The 17,367-nt window shown below is 43.8% G+C and overlaps 1 protein-coding gene across 1 annotated transcript in view; it reads left to right on the plus strand.

The window, feature by feature from the left end:
• LOC139380364 (transmembrane protein 198aa) overlaps nucleotides 1–13,985 on the plus strand; it is a 69,467-nt gene extending 55,482 nt beyond the window's left edge. Inside the window, exons 4-7 of the mRNA XM_071122982.1 lie at nucleotides 335–528; nucleotides 1,488–1,633; nucleotides 7,163–7,461; nucleotides 13,580–13,985. Of these exons, the coding sequence (XP_070979083.1) occupies nucleotides 335–528; nucleotides 1,488–1,633; nucleotides 7,163–7,461; nucleotides 13,580–13,735 (795 nt within the window). The 3' untranslated portion in view covers nucleotides 13,736–13,985. The remainder of the gene's footprint in view (nucleotides 1–334; nucleotides 529–1,487; nucleotides 1,634–7,162; nucleotides 7,462–13,579) is intronic.
• The last annotated feature ends 3,382 nt before the right edge of the window (nucleotides 13,986–17,367 follow it).

Raw genomic sequence — 17,367 nt, forward strand, 5'->3', positions numbered from 1 at the left:
GGGAAGTATTTCTGTCAACCCACAAGACGGTTATGACAACAACTGGCTACACACATAGTGTGTAGCAAACGGCCGCACCAGACTGAAACGGGCGCACCAGACCGACAGTGCAATATTGCTTGAAATGAATAGTCAGATATTGTTTTAGGTTTGGCATTTTAAGCCAATAGAGGCTAGGCAGCAAAGCAGTGGGATAATGTCAATGTTAGGTTGATTAGATAGTAGCTGGGAGATTGCATTGTCTGAGCTTTCCGCTATCAAACCAGGAAATGTTTTCCTGATGTACTATTGGCTATCTGAATAAACTCAACTTAACAGAAAGCTCTCCATTCAGGTGGTAATGGAGGAGTTCCACCACCCGCGGACGGTGTGGGTGCCCCTGGGGGTGTTGCTGGGGTCAGGCATGCTGTTCGCCGTCCTCACCCTCCAATGGCAACGCTTCTTCACCACCCTCTCCACCGCTGTGTTCGGCTCGGCTGTCATCACCGTCACTGTGGACTACTTCATTGAACTGTTTGCCCTCGTCAGGTATATTAACATATATTATATATTACATATGATATGATATTACTGATACATATTATATATTACTGATACATATTATATATTACTGATACATATTATATATTACTGATACATATTATATATTACATATCATATTATATATTACATATCATATTATATATTACATAAACATATTATATATTACATATACATATTATATATTACATATCATATTATATATTACATATCCTATTATATATTACATATCATATTATATATTACATATACATATTATATATTACATATACATATTATATATTACATATCATATTATATATTACATATCATATTATATATTATTATATTTGTTATTATATTATATTTTACATATGATATTATATATTACTGATACATATTATATATTACATATCATATTATATATTACATATCATATTATATATTACATATCATATTATATATTACATATCATATTATATATTACATATCATATTATATATTACATATCATATTATATATTACATATCATATTATATATTACATATTATATATTACATATCATATTATATATTACTGATACATATTATATATTACTGATACATATTATATATTACATATCATATTATATATTACATATCATATTATATATTACATAAACATATTATATATTACATATACATATTATATATTACATATCATATTATATATTACATATCCTATTATATATTACATATCATATTATATATTACATATACATATTATATATTACATATCATATTATATATTACATATCATATTATATATTACATATCATATTATATATTACATATCATATTATATATTACATATACATATTATATATTACATATCATATTATATATTACATATCATATTATATATTATTATATTTATTATTATATTTTACATATGATATTACATATTACATATCATATTATATATTGCAGATACATATTTGAGAGGATCAAGGTGGCTCCACCCCGTCCTGTCTGCTGGTTCACCTGGGTCATCATGGGGGTGTGGCCTGTTCTGGCATTGCTGGGGGTCCTCATCCAATGGAAGGTCACCGCCGAGGGATACTCACACACTGAGGGTACGTCTGAACCCTAACCGTTAACCCTTTAAACCCTAACCCTAACAGAGGGATACTCACACGCCAGCTCCTGTGGTCATTGTCATGCCAAGTTTGAATGTAAGCCTAGTCCAAGACAATAAAAGAAAAGGTCCCAGGACAAGGCTGAAAGGGAAACTTTAAACATTTTGAACTTCATATTTATCCTCTCCAGCACCACCCCAACATGTGAAAACGGTGCCATTTTGTAGATTTCTTTGGTTTTGTAATTAAAAAGATCGAGCATGATGAGCTTTTCATCGTGTGATTTTAACCACTTATCTTTATCTAACTTTTTTACTTCAAAACATAGACACGCCCCATTTTCACATACACTAATACACCATATACAAAAGCATGTGTACTCCCCTTCAAATACGTGGATTCGGCTATTTCAGCCACACCCATTGCTGACAGTTGTATAAAAATCGAGCACACAGCCATGCAATCTCCACAGACAAACATTGGCAGTAGAATGGACTTTCTGAAGAGCTCATTGACTTTCAACGTGACACCGTCATAGGATGCCACCTTTCCAACAAGTCAGTTTGGCAAATTTCTGTCCAGCTAGAGCTGTTTGTTGTGAAGTGGAAACGTCTAGGAGCAAAAACGGCTCAGCCATGAAGTGGTAGGCCACACAAGATCACAGAACGGGACCCCCGAGTGCTGAAGCGCGTGGCCCTTAAAAATCATCTGTCCTCGGTTGCAAAACTCACTACCGAGTTCCAAACTGCCTCTGGAAACAACGTCAGCACAATAACTGTTAGCTTCATAAAATGGGTTTCCATGGCCGAGCAGCCGCACACAAGCCTAAGATCACCATGCGCAATGCCTAGCATTGGTTGGAGTGGTGTAAAGCTCGTCGCCATTGGACTCTGGAGCAGTGGAAATGTGTTCTCTGGAGTGATGAATCACACTTCACTATCTGGCAATCTGACGGACGAATCTGAGTTTGGCGGATGCCAGGGTAACGCTACCTGCCCGTATGCATAGTGCCAACTGTAAAGTTTGGTGGAGGAGGAATAATGGTCTGGTGTTGTTTTTTATGGTTCGCGCTAGGCCCCTTAGTTCCAGTGACGGGAAATTTGAACACTACAGCATACCATGACATTCTAGACGATTCTGTGCTCCCAAAATTGTGGCAACAGTTTGGGGAAGGCCCTTTCCTGTTTCAGCATGACAATGCACCCGTGCTCAAAGCGAGGTCCATACAGAAATGATTTGTCGAGGTCGGTGTGGAAGAACTTAACTGGCCTGCACAGAGCCCTAATCTCAACCCCATCGAACACCTTTGGGATGAATTGGAATGCCAACTGCGAGCCAGGCTTAATCTCCCAACATCAGTGCCCAACCTCACTAATGCTCTTGTTGCTGAGTGGAAGCAAATCCCTGCAGCAATGTTCCAGTATCTAGTGGAAAGCCTTCCCAGAAGAGTGGAGGCTGTTATAGCAGCAATGTTCCAACATCCAGTGGAAAGCCTTCCCAGAAGAGTGGAGGCTGTTATAGCAGCAATGTTCCAACATCTAGTTGAAAGCCTTCCCAGAAGAGTGGAGGCAGTTATAGCAGCAAAGGGTTGGACCAACTCCATATTAATGACCATGATTTTTGAGAATGAGATGTTTGTCATGCAAGTGTCCACATACTTTAGGTCACATAGTGTATGTTGATGTTTGGGGTGGTGCTGGAAGTGATGAATATGATAATTAACATTTAAGAAACATCCCTTTCATCAGGTTCTACCCGGCGTATAGTGTGGTAGGAGGTAGTCTATATACCACCACAGAATCAGTGGTTTCAGAGAACCTGAGGTTTTTTACCATATAATGATGCATTGACAAAAAGTCACACATCTAATGTGATAAAGCTGTGAAAATGTGATGGCTTGTGATCAAAAGCAAAAAAAGGGAGGGAAAGAAGCTTTGGAGGTGGTGGTGGTGTGGTTCTGATCTGGTGGTTGTCATAGTAACAGCCTGGTAACATGGTGCCCCCCCCAACCCCTGCTCCCTAGTCCCCCTGGGTTAAAAGATGTTGATTACTGAGCTTGAAGGGTGTCAGGGGATAGGAAGACGGAGGGGGAGAGAGAGGTGAGAGTGTGAGTGGAGGCAGGGAGAGGATGGCGGGAGGCAGGGTGGAGGACAAGAGAGGGTAGGGTGTAGAGAGAGGGTAGGGGGCAGAGAGAGGGTAGGGGGTAGAGAGAGGGTAGGGGGCAGAGAGAGGGTAGGGGGTAGAGAGAGGGTAGGGGGTAGAGAGAGGGTAGGGGGTAGAGAGAGGGTAGGGGCAGAGAGAGGGTAGGGGGTAGAGAGAGGGTAGGGGGTAGAGAGAGGATAGGGGGCAGAGAGAGGGTAGGGGGTAGAGAGAGGGTAGGGGGTAGAGAGAGGGTAGGGGGTAGAGAGAGGGTAGGGGTAGAGAGAGGGTAGGGGGCAGAGAGAGGGTAGGGGGCAATGAGGAGGACAAGAAGGGGCAGGGTGAGGATGGAGGGGCAGTGATGAGGGAGAGGGGGCAGGGAGAGGGGGCAGGGAGAGGATGCAGGGAGAGGAGGCAGGGAGAGGATGCAGGGGCAGGGAGAGGATGCAGGGAGAGGGGGCAGGGAGAGGATGCAGGGGCAGGGAGAGGATGCAGGGAGAGGGGGCAGGGAGAGGATGGGGGGAGAGGGGGCAGGGAGAGGGGGCAGGGAGAGGATGCAGGGGCAGGGAGAGGATGGGGGGGCAGAGAGAAGCAACGAGATGCAGAGAGAGGGGCGAGGAAGGGCAGGAGGGAAATCCATTAAGTGGATACGCTAACAGATGTTGCCTCTACCTCTCTGACAGATGCTGTCTGGGCACACAAAAAAAGAGAGATCCCCAGGTGTGACACAAATTATCCTGCTACTGCTGCTGGTAATGAACAGGGAACAGTATTATTAAATTAAATCAAATCAAATTTTATTGGTCACATACACATGGTTAGCAGATGTTAATGTGAGTTTAGTGAAATGCTTGTGCTTCTAGTTCCGACCATGCAGTAATATCTAACAAGTAATCTAACCTAACAATTTCACAACAACTACCTTATACACACAAGTGTAAAGGAATTAATAAGAATATGTACATATGAACAGGAAACAGTATTATTAGTCCTGCTGCTGATAATGAACAGGAAACACTATTATTAGTCCTGCTGCTGATAATGAACAGGAAACAGTATTATTAGTCCTGCTACTGCTGGTAATGAACAGGAAACAGTATTATTAGTCCTGCTGCTGATAATGAACAGGAAACAGTATTATTAGTCCTGCTACTGCTGATAATGAACAGGAAACAGTATTATTAGTCCTGCTACTGCTGATAATGAACAGGAAACAGTATTATTAGTCCTGCTGCTGCTGATAATGAACAGGAAACAGTATTATTCGTCCTGCTGCTGCTGATAATGAACAGGAAACAGTATTATTCGTCCTTCTGCTGATAATGAACAGGAAACACTATTATTAGTCCTGCTGCTGATAATGAACACGAAACAGTATTATTAGTCCTGCTGCTGATAATGAACAGGAAACAGTATTACTAGTCCTGCTGCTGCTGATAATGAACAGGAAACAGTATTCTTAGTCCTGCTGCTGGTAATGAACAGGAAACAGTGTTAATCATCCTGCTGCTGATAATGAACAGGAAACGGTATTATTAGTCCTGCTGCTGGTAATGAACAGGAAACGGTATTTTTAGTCCTGCTGCTGGTAATGAACAGGAAACAGTGTTATTAGTCCTGCTGCTGGTAATGAACAGGAAACAGTATTATTAGTCCTGCTACTGCTGATAATGAACAGGAAACAGTATTATTCGTCCTGCTGCTGATAATGAACAGGAAACAGTATTATTAGTCCTGCTGCTGATAATGAACAGGAAACAGTATTATTAGTCCTGCTGCTGGTAATGAACAGGAAACAGTATTATTAGTCCTGCTGCTGATAATGAACAGGAAACATTATTATTAGTCCTGCTGCTGATAATGAACAGGAAACAGTATTATTAGTCCTGCTACTGCTGATAATGAACAGGAAACAGTATTATTCGTCCTGCTGCTGCTGATAATGAACAGGAAACAGTATTATTCGTCCTGCTGCTGATAATGAACAGGAAACACTATTATTAGTCCTGCTGCTGATAATGAACAGGAAACAGTATTATTAGTCCTGCTGCTGATAATGAACAGGAAACAGTATTATTAGTCCTGCTACTGGTAATGAACAGGAAACACTATTATTAGTCCTGCTGCTGATAATGAACAGGAAACAGTATTATTAGTCCTGCTGCTGCTGATAATGAACAGGAAACAGTATTATTAGTCCTGCTGCTGCTGATAATGAACAGGAAACAGTATTATTCGTCCTTCTGCTGATAATGAACAGGAAACACTATTATTAGTCCTGCTGCTGATAATGAACAGGAAACAGTATTATTAGTCCTGCTACTGGTAATGAACAGTAAACACTATTATTAGTCCTACTGCTGATAATGAACAGGAAACAGTATTATTAGTCCTGCTACTGGTAATGAACAGGAAACACTATTATTAGTCCTACTGCTGATAATGAACAGGAAACAGTATTATTAGTCCTGCTACTGCTGATAATGAACAGGAAACAGTATTATTCGTCCTGCTGCTGATAATGAACAGGAAACAGTATTATTAGTCCTGCTGCTGATAATGAACAGGAAACAGTATTATTAGTCCTGCTGCTGGTAATGAACAGGAAACAGTATTATTAGTCCTGCTGCTGGTAATGAACAGGAAACAGTGTAAATCATCCTGCTGCTGATAATGAACAGGAAACGGTATTATTAGTCCTGCTGCTGGTAATGAACAGGAAACGGTATTTTTAGTCCTGCTGCTGGTAATGAACAGGAAACAGTGTTATTAGTCCTGCTGCTGGTAATGAACAGGAAACAGTGTTATTAGTCCTGCTGCTGGTAATGAACAGGAAACAGTATTATTTGTTCTGCTGCTGGTAATGAACAGGAAACAGTATTATTAGTCCTGCTGCTGGTAATGAACAGGAAACAGTATTATTTGTTCTGCTGCCTGCATAGGGGAGTGTTTTAACACATTTTAGGATTATCTTTGTGGAATCCCCGTTCTGAGTGTAGTTGTTTGAAATAGGGCATGTTTGATGACGATGTTTGGAGCAGGCTCGTTCTCTCTATTTCTCTTTCCCTGTTTTTTTTCTCATTGTCTCTTATCCTATCCTACTCTCTCTCTCTTTCCCTCCCTTTGTCTATCCCTCTCCACTCTCACTCTATCTATTTCCCTCCCCCTCTTTCTCTCGTCCTCTCCTGCTCTCTCTCCCTCCCCCTCTTTTCTCTCCTCTCCTTCTCTCTCTCCCTCCCCCTCTTTTCTCTCATCCTCTCCTGCTCTCTCTCCCTCCCGCTCTTTTCTCTCCTCTCCTGCTCTCTCTCCCTCCCCCTCTTTCTCTCATCCTGTCCTGCTCTCTCCCTCCCCCTCTTTCTCTCATCCTCTCCTGCTCTCTCTCTCCAGTGGTTCTCAGTCGACAGCAGCGGAGGGTCCAGTTGATGAGGATCCACCAGAAGGAAGAGAGGATGCAGAAAGAAGTGAGGAAGAAGAAGAAGAGACAGAAGCAACAAAAGCAGAAGCAGCCGGAGCAGCTCCAGCATCAGCAGTACCACCGCCCTCCTCCACCTACCTACCCTCCTCCTACCGCCGCCACCACCGCCACCGCCACCACCACCACCAACAAACCCCTCCTCCCTGAGCCTATCACCTACCACAGGAAGCCAAACCCCATTCGACGCTTCGATGGGGACGTGCTGTCCCCTGTAAGATCCTCTTTCTTTCTCTGTCAGTGTGTCCCACTGGACTATGGTTGACCTCGCCGTCTATTGTTATCTCCAAAGTTTTGGCATCCGCCGTAGAAATGGTTAGAAAGAATAAGGTGAAGCTGCGGTAATACGGATAACTATTGAAAGATAGCCCGATACGCGTTTTTCTACATTGTAATGGACGCGGTGCAACCTTCGGTGGGTAGGCTGCTGGCAGGCTTCGGCTGCGGTACAGCAGAGCGGTTGTCATGGTTATCACTGGGGAAGTTAAATGATAGGCTACAATGACTTTGTTTATGATTATGCACACCACAAATTAAATGTAACTATTAATTTCATTAATTTTCTTTTCTGGATGCCTTTTTATTATCTGCATAGACACAACACGTTAGACCAATCAACACGTTAGACCAATCTACACGTTAGACCAATCAACACGTTAGACCAATCAACACGTTAGACCAATCTACACATTAGACCAATCTACACATTAGACCAATCAACACGTTAGACCAATCAACACATTAGACCAATCAACACGTTAGACCAATCAACACGTTAGACCAATCAACACGTTAGACCAATCAACACGTTAGACCAATCAACACGTTAGACCAATCAACACGTTAGACCAATCAACACGTTAGACCAATCAACACGTTAGACCAATCAACACGTTAGACCAATCAACACGTTAGACCAATCAACACGTTAGACCAATCAACACGTTAGACCAATCAACACGTTAGACCAATCAACACGTTAGACCAATCAACACGTTAGACCAATCAACACGTTAGACCAATCAACACGTTAGACCAATCAACACGTTAGACCAATCAACACATTAGACCAATCAACACGTTAGACCAATCAACACATTAGACCAATCAACACATTAGACCAATCAACACGTTAGACCAATCAACACGTTAGACCAATCAACACGTTAGACCAATCAACACGTTAGACCAATCAACACGTTAGACCAATCAACACGTTAGACCAATCAACACATTAGACCAATCAACACGTTAGACCAATCAACACGTTAGACCAATCAACACGTTATACCAATCAACACGTTAGACCAATCAACACATTAGACCAATCAACACGTTAGACCAATCAACACGTTAGACCAATCAACACATTAGACCAATCAACACGTTAGACCAATCAACACGTTAGACCAATCAACACGTTAGACCAATCAACACGTTAGACCAATCAACACATTAGACCAATCAACACGTTAGACCAATCAACACGTTAGACCAATCAACACATTAGACCAATCAACACGTTAGACCAATCAACACGTTAGACCAATCAACACGTTAGACCAATCAACACGTTAGACCAATCAACACGTTAGACCAATCAACACATTAGACCAATCAACACGTTAGACCAATCAACACGTTAGACCAATCAACACGTTAGACCAATCAACACGTTAGACCAATCAACACATTAGACCAATCAACACGTTAGACCAATCAACACGTTAGACCAATCAACACATTAGACCAATCAACACGTTAGACCAATCAACACGTTAGACCAATCAACACGTTAGACCAATCAACACGTTAGACCAATCAACACGTTAGACCAATCAACACGTTAGACCAATCAACACGTTAGACCAATCAACACGTTAGACCAATCAACACGTTAGACCAATCAACACGTTAGACCAATCAACACGTTAGACCAATCAACACGTTAGACCAATCAACACGTTAGACCAATCAACACGTTAGACCAATCAACACGTTAGACCAATCAACACGTTAGACCAATCAACACGTTAGACCAATCAACACGTTAGACCAATCAACACGTTAGACCAATCAACACGTTAGACCAATTAGACCAATCAACATAGACCAATCAACACGTTAGACCAATCAACACGTTAGACCAATCAACACGTTAGACCAATCAACACGTTAGACCAATCAACACGTTAGACCAATCAACACGTTAGACCAATCAACACGTTAGACCAATCAACACGTTAGACCAATCAACACGTTAGACCAATCAACACGTTAGACCAATCAACACGTTAGACCAATCAACACGTTAGACCAATCAACACGTTAGACCAATTAGACCAATCAACACGTTAGACCAATCTACACATTAGACCAATCAACACGTTAGACCAATCAACACGTTAGACCAATCAACACGTTAGACCAATCAACAGGTTAGACCAATCAACACGTTAGACCAATCAACACGTTAGACCAATCAACACGTTAGACCAATCAACACGTTAGACCAATCAACACGTTAGACCAATCTACACATTAGACCAATCAACACGTTAGACCAATCAACACGTTAGACCAATCAACACGTTAGACCAATCAACACGTTAGACCAATCAACACGTTAGACCAATCAACACGTTAGACCAATCAACACGTTAGACCAATCAACACGTTAGACCAATCTACACATTAGACCAATCAACACGTTAGACCAATCAACACGTTAGACCAATCAACACGTTAGACCAATCAACACGTTAGACCAATCAACACGTTAGACCAATCACCACGTTAGACCAATCAACACGTTAGACCAATCACCACGTTAGACCAATCAACACGTTAGACCAATCAACACGTTAGACCAATCAACACGTTAGACCAATCAACACGTTAGACCAATCAACACGTTAGACCAATCAACACGTTAGACCAATCAACACGTTAGAACAATCAACACGTTAGACCAATCAACACATTAGATCAATCAACACTTTAGACCAATCAACACATAAGACCAATCAACACATTAGACCAATCAACATGTTAGACCAATCAACACATTAGACCAATCAACACGTTAGACCAATCAACACATTAGACCAATCAACACATTAGACCAATCAACACATTAGACCAATCAACACGTTAGACCAATCAACACATTAGACCATTCAACACGTTAGACCAATCAACACGTTAGACCAATCAACACGTTAGACCAATCACCACGTTAGACCAATCAACACGTTAGACCAATCAACACGTTAGACCAATCAACACGTTAGACCAATCAACACGTTAGACCAATCAACACGTTAGACCAATCAACACGTTAGACCAATCAACACATTAGACCAATCAACACGTTAGACCAATCAACAGGTTAGACCAATCAACACGTTAGACCAATCAACAGGTTAGACCAATCAACACGTTAGACCAATCAACACATTAGACCAATCAACACGTTAGACCAATCAACAGGTTAGACCAATCAACACGTTAGACCAATCAACACGTTAGACCAATCAACACATTAGACCAATCAACACGTTAGACCAATCAACAGGTTAGACCAATCAACACGTTAGACCAATCAACAGGTTAGACCAATCAACACGTTAGACCAATCAACACATTAGACCAATCAACACGTTAGACCAATCAACAGGTTAGACCAATCAACACGTTAGACCAATCAACAGGTTAGACCAATCAACACGTTAGACCAATCAACAGGTTAGACCAATCAACACGTTAGACCAATCAACAGGTTAGACCAATCAACACGTTAGACCAATCAAAGCAGTGGAACTGTGTACAGTGTCTCAGACCCCTTGGATTTATTTACATTTGATTGTGTTACAAAGTAGGATTAACAACAAGGATTTCAACAATCTACACAAAATACCTCATAATGTCAAAGTGGATTATTCTTTTTTTATAAATATAAAATGTCTAATGAGTAATGAGTAATGTTACATTGTATTGTATTCTATTACACCCTCTTAACATATCTCACATATCCCTTGGCCAAAATTGGTTTCATCTGCCATTAGTACCCCACCGCTAAATGGGACACTAAAATAAAAACGATTTTATTGTGGAGATCAGCCCAATGATACCGTGCAGTGCCTCCTTGAGAACCCCTGCCCTATATAGTGCACTACTATGGGTACTGGTCAACAGTAGTGCACTACTATGTGTCCTGGTCATCAGTAGTGCACTACTATGGGTCCTGGTCAACAGTAGTGCACTACTATGGGTCCTGGTCAACAGTAGTGCACTACTATGGGTCCTGGTCAACAGTAGTGCCCTACTATGGGTCCTGGTCAACAGTAGTGCCCTACTATGGGTCTTGGTCAACAGTAGTGCACTACTATGGGTCCTGGTCAACAGTAGTGCACTACTATAGGTCCTGGTCAACAGTAGTGCACTACTTTGGGTCCTGGTCAACAGTAGTGCACTACTTTGGGTCCTGGTTAACAGTAGTGCACTACTTTGGGTCCTGGTCAACAGTAGTGCCCTACTATGGGTCCTGGTCAACAGTAGTGCACTACTTTATGTCCTGGTCAACAGTAGTGCACTACTTTGGGTCCTGGTCAACAGTAGTGCACTACTATGGGTCCTGGTCAACAGTAGTGCACTACTATGGGTCCGGGTCAACAGTAGTGCACTACTATGGGTCCTGGTCAACAGTAGTGCACTACTTTGGATCCTGGTGAACAGTAGTGCACTACTATGGGTTCTGGTCAACAGTAGTGCTCTACTATGGGTCCTGGTCAACAGTAGTGCACTACTTTGGGTCCTGGTCAACAGTAGTGCCCTACTATGGGCCCTGGTAAACAGTAGTGCCCTACTATGGGTCCTGGTTAACAGTAGTGTCCTACTATGGGTCCTGGTCAACAGTAGTGCACTACTATGGGACCTGGTCAACAGTAGTGCACTACTATGGGTCATGGTCAACAGTAGTGCACTACTTTGGGTCCTGGTCAACAGTAGTGCACTACTATGGGTCCTGGTCAACAGTAGTGCACTACTTTGGGTCCTGGTCAACAGTAGAGCACTACTATGGGTCCTGGTTAACAGTAGTACACTACTATGGGTCCTGGTCAACTGTAGTGCCCTACTATGGGTCCTGGTCAACATTAGTGCACTACTTTGGGTCCTGGTCAACTGTAGTGCCCTACTATGGGTCCTGGTCAACAGTAGAGCACTACTATGGGTCCTGGTTAACAGTAGTGCACTACTATGGGTCCTGGTCAACTGTAGTGCCCTACTATGGGTCCTGGTCAACATTAGTGCACTACTTTGGGTCCTGGTCAACAGTAGTGCACTACTTTGGGTCCTGGTCAACAGTAGTGCCCCACTATGGGTCCTGGTCAACTGTAGTGCCCTACTTTGGGTCCTGGTCAACAGTAGTGCACTACTTTGGGTCCTGGTCAACAGTAGTGCACTACTATGGGTCCTGGTCAACAGTAGTGCCCTACTATGGGTCCTGGTCAACAGTAGTACACTACTATGGGTCCTGGTCAACAGTAGTGCACTAATTTGGGTCCTGGTCAACAGTAGTGCCCTACTATGGGTCCTGGTCAACAGTAGTGCCCTACTATGGGTCCTGGTCAACAGTAGTGCCCTACTTTGGGTCCTGGTCAACAGTAGTGCACTACTTTGGGTCCTGGTCAATAGTAGTACACTACTATGGGTCCTGGTCAACAGTAGTGCTCTACTATGGGTCCTGGTCAACAGTAGTGCACTACTTTGGGTCCTGGTCAACAGTAGTGCCCTACTATGGGTCCTGGTCAACAGTAGTGCCCTACTATGGGTCCTGGTCAACAGTAGTGCCCTACTTTGGGTCGTGGTCAACAGTAGTGCCCTACTATGGGGCCTGGTCAACAGTAGTGCCCTACTATGGGTCCTGGTCAACAGTAGTACACTACTATGGGACCTGGTCAACAGTAGTGCCCTACTATGGGTCCTGGTCAACAGTAGTGCCCTACTATGGGTCCTGGTCAACAGTAGTGCACTACTTTGGGTCCTGGTCAACAGTAGTACTCTACTATTGGTCCTGGTCAACAGTAGTGCTCTACTTTGGGTCCTGGTCAACACTATATAGAAAATACAGTACCTTTTTGGACACAACCACATCTATGTCTGTCTCACTACAGATGTAGGATCTTAATTTGACCTATATTGTCAGAGCAAATTAATCTTCATCTGTCTTCATCACTGTCTGTGTCTTGTGTCTTGTGTCTCTGGACATCTGGAGTAATCGTTCACTCTCTCTCTCTACCCTCTCCTTCTCCCTTCCCTTCCCTCCTCAGAGTTACATCGCTAGTTTCCGGGACAGACAGGTGGACAGACGAGATTACCCTCACCACAGCAGGCCCATCGCCAGGCACCACATGGCTGACCGAGACTACGACTGTGGATCCCAAGTACCCCTGACCGCCCCCAATGGACCGGCTGTACGAGTTTGACATTGACAATAACCTTTATATCCCGTGACAGTGCTCCTACTGGTTTGGAGTGGTACTGTTTGTCCTTTTCCTTGTCCAGTGAAGGTCTCCAGTGTCCAGATTGAATGTTAATCTCTGGATTAATGTAATCTGAGGTGGATATCAGAAGGTTAATGTCACCCGTCCCCTTCTCTTTTCTTTTGCCCTGAAGCAAATCAGTGCCCAGACTGAGATTGACCTTTGAACCCTGCACTGACTTATTCTGAGGGGGGGGGGGGGGGGGGTGTATAGAAATGAAAGGCCTTTTGATGTCTTCCATTGTCCTCTCTTTCCATTCCGTCCTTTAGTCTGTGGGCCGTGGAACATAAAAGACCATGCTGTGGTTCCCTTCGTCTCGGCTCTTAAATGACATCTGTTTTTGGAGCGTTACAATTTCCCCTGAACATGTATGGCAATACCTGCATAGGGTCTTAAAGGTGTGGAAGGACATTTGAACGTTACCAGTAAGACATCAACTTCCCAGGAAATATGTCACAGTTGAACAGTTGAAATATCGTTTTTTTTCTCTCTCCTACTGTGTGATATGTGGGCTAGTGTTGATGTGTTGTTGTGTCTAATATCATTGTACTGTGTCTGTGTGTGTGTCTACTGCCCACAGTCCATTATTAGCCCTGCACTAAGTCTCTTTTACTCTGCTCATCTTCGACGTGGCTAAGAGATGTTACCTTTAAATCTACTGTATTATTCAAAGAAACCTGCTATGGCTTCGATGTTGCCTTGACTGGCCTTGTGGGGGAGATGGAGTAGAAATCACCTGCTATTTCTCTCCTCCCCCTTCTCCTCTCCCCTCCCCCTTATCCTCTCCCCTCCTCTCCCCCTTCTCCCCTCCCCCTTCTCCCCTCCCCTCCTCTCCCCCTTCTCCCCTCCCCCTTCTCCCCTCCCCTCCTCTCCCCCTTCTCCTCTCCTCTCCCCCTTCTTCTCTCCTCTTCCCTCCTCTCCCCCTTCTCCTCCCCTCCCCCTTCTCCTCTCCCCCTTCTCCTCTCATCCTCTCCCCCTTCTCCTCTCCTCTCCCCTCCTTTCCCCCTTCTCCTCCCCTCTCCCCTCCTCTCCCCCTTCTCCTCCTCTCCCTCTTCTCTTCTCCTACCCTCCCCCTTCTATCTCCTCCCTCCCCCTTCTATCTCCTCCCTCCCCCTTCTCCTTTCCTCTCCTACTCTCCCCCTTCTCCTCCCCTCCCCCTTCTCCTCTCCCCTCCTCTCCCCCTTCTTCTGTCCTCTTCCCTCCTCTCCCCCTTCTCCTCCCCTCTCCCCTCCTCTCCCCCTTCTCCTCTCATCCTCTCCCCCTTCTCCCCTCCTCTCCCCCTTCTCCTCCCCTCTCCCCTCCTCTCCCCCTTCTCCTCTCCTCCTCTCCCTCTTCTCCTTCCCTCCCCATTCTATCTCCTCCCTCCCCCTTCTATCTCCTCCCTCCCCCTTCTCCTTTCCTCTCCTACTCTCCCCCTTCTCCTCCCCTCCCCCTTCTCCTTTCCTCTCCTACTCTCCCCCTTCTCATCCCCTCTTCTCTTTGTCGTTGTAATGTATTTACCCCTACAGTCCTCTGAAACTGCAGTACAATAAGAAAATAACATCACACATCCGTTAGACACATGTTGTGCTGCGACGGAAAACAAGGACTGTTAAGAGTCCATGTGGGGATATTATAGAGCATGTGATAATGTCTCCCTCTGTGTCAGGTACAGCACTATATCAGGTACAGCAAATAAAGGGGTGGAGCTCATTTCAACGTTTACATGAAGTGAAAAGCTAATTTCAACTCCTGCATGAAGGGGAGGAGCTCATTTCATCGTCCACATGAAGGGGAGGAGCTCACTTCAACTCCTACATGAAGGGGAGGAGCTCATTTCATCGTCCACATGAAGGGGAGGAGCTCACTTCAACTCCTACATGAAGGGAAAAGCTAATTTCAACTCCTACATGAAGGGTGGGGGGGGCTCAATTCAAAGTCTACATGAAGGGTGGGGGGGGCTCAATTCAAAGTCTACATGAAGGGTGGGGGGCTCATTTCAAAGTCTACATGAAGGGTGGGGGGCTCATTTCAAAGTCTACATGAAGGGTGGGGGGCTCATTTCAAAGTCTACATGAAGGGTGGGGGGCTCATTTCAAAGTCTACATGAAGGGTGGGGGGCTCATTTCAAAGTCTACATGAAGGGTGGGGGGGGCTCATTTCATAGTCTACATGAAGGGTGGGGGGCTCATTTCAAAGTCTACATGAAGGGTGGGGGGCTCATTTCAAAGTCTACATGAAGGGTGGGGGGCTCATTTCAAAGTCTACATGAAGGGTGGGGGCTCAATTCAAAGTCTACATGAAGGGTGGGGGGCTCATTTCAAAGTCTACATGAAGGGTGGGGGGCTCATTTCAAAGTCTACATGAAGGGTGGGGGGGGCTCATTTCAAAGTCTACATGAAGGGTGGGGGGGGCTCATTTCATCGCCCACATGAAGGGTGGGGGGGGGCTCATTTCAAAGTCTACATGAAGGGTGGGGGGGGCTCATTTCATCGTCCACATGAGGGGGGGGGGCTCATTTCATCGTCTACATGACTGTACTGAAATCTTTCCCTCAACACTGTTCTTTCCTGTGATCGAGTGTGAAATGGTAATCTTTTGTGTCGGTGGTTAGTAAGATGTGACTGAATACATACAGGAGCTAACAAAGAGAAGATTATATATATATATATAATAGTGTCCTGAGGATTATTTCTGAACAGGGATCCATCGTCCTTGCCTGTGTTGTTTTTGCGAGTTTTTATACATTCCACGTAACAGACGCTTTTATCCAAAGCGCTGGAAGCGTGAATAGGTTTTACGTACTGGTGGCCCCGGCGGGAATCAAACCCATGACCTTAGGTATTGCAAGCTCGGAGCCGCTGAGCCACACACAGGGATGCTGTGTTGTGTTTATTACAGATATTACTAATGTGTTGTAAATATCATTAAATGGGCAGACGTCAATAGATGTTTTGGGGCAGGGTTCAATGGAGCCGTTCTTCCTGTTTCTTCCCCGTGTCAGGAGAAAGATTCCTGAACGTGACTTAATCTCGGTTGTAGGGGGTGGGGTGGGGGCAGCACTATGAGTGAAGGACCAGACATTGGGAAATTACTTTGACTCTCTATCCTCCTTTCTGTTTTTTTGTTACATAGTGAATAAGGGCTTGAGGGTTTGGAACAGTTTTCTCTTCCTGTTGTTCTGTGACCGTTAGTCAAAATCCTTTTTAATGTCTTTGTAAATACTGTACATGTTTTTGATTGTTGTGTTTATATATATATATATATTATGTTGTGTGTTCTTGATAATTATTGTCAGAATTAGTAGTTTATTTGATTTAATGCTCTGATTTATTCTTTTCTATAAGTATAATTACACACTGTACGTTGGCTGCGATTCAAGGAGTGTTGTAGCGCAGCATACTATAACAGATTGTAAAAACAAGAAAAAGGGCATTTTACGCGGACATTTTCAGAGGTTTACCATGAATACGCTCACCGCTAACGTTCCTGGGGGAAAATGTCTGGCTGTAGAGCGCCGCTGCTGCTCTTTATTGGCTAGGCCGACATGATTATATGAGTTGTACTTTTCTCTTACGTACTGACTAGTCAGCTGT

The sequence above is a fragment of the Oncorhynchus clarkii genome, chromosome 22, assembly GCF_045791955.1.
Source record: "Oncorhynchus clarkii lewisi isolate Uvic-CL-2024 chromosome 22, UVic_Ocla_1.0, whole genome shotgun sequence".
NCBI lineage: Eukaryota > Metazoa > Chordata > Actinopteri > Salmoniformes > Salmonidae > Oncorhynchus > Oncorhynchus clarkii.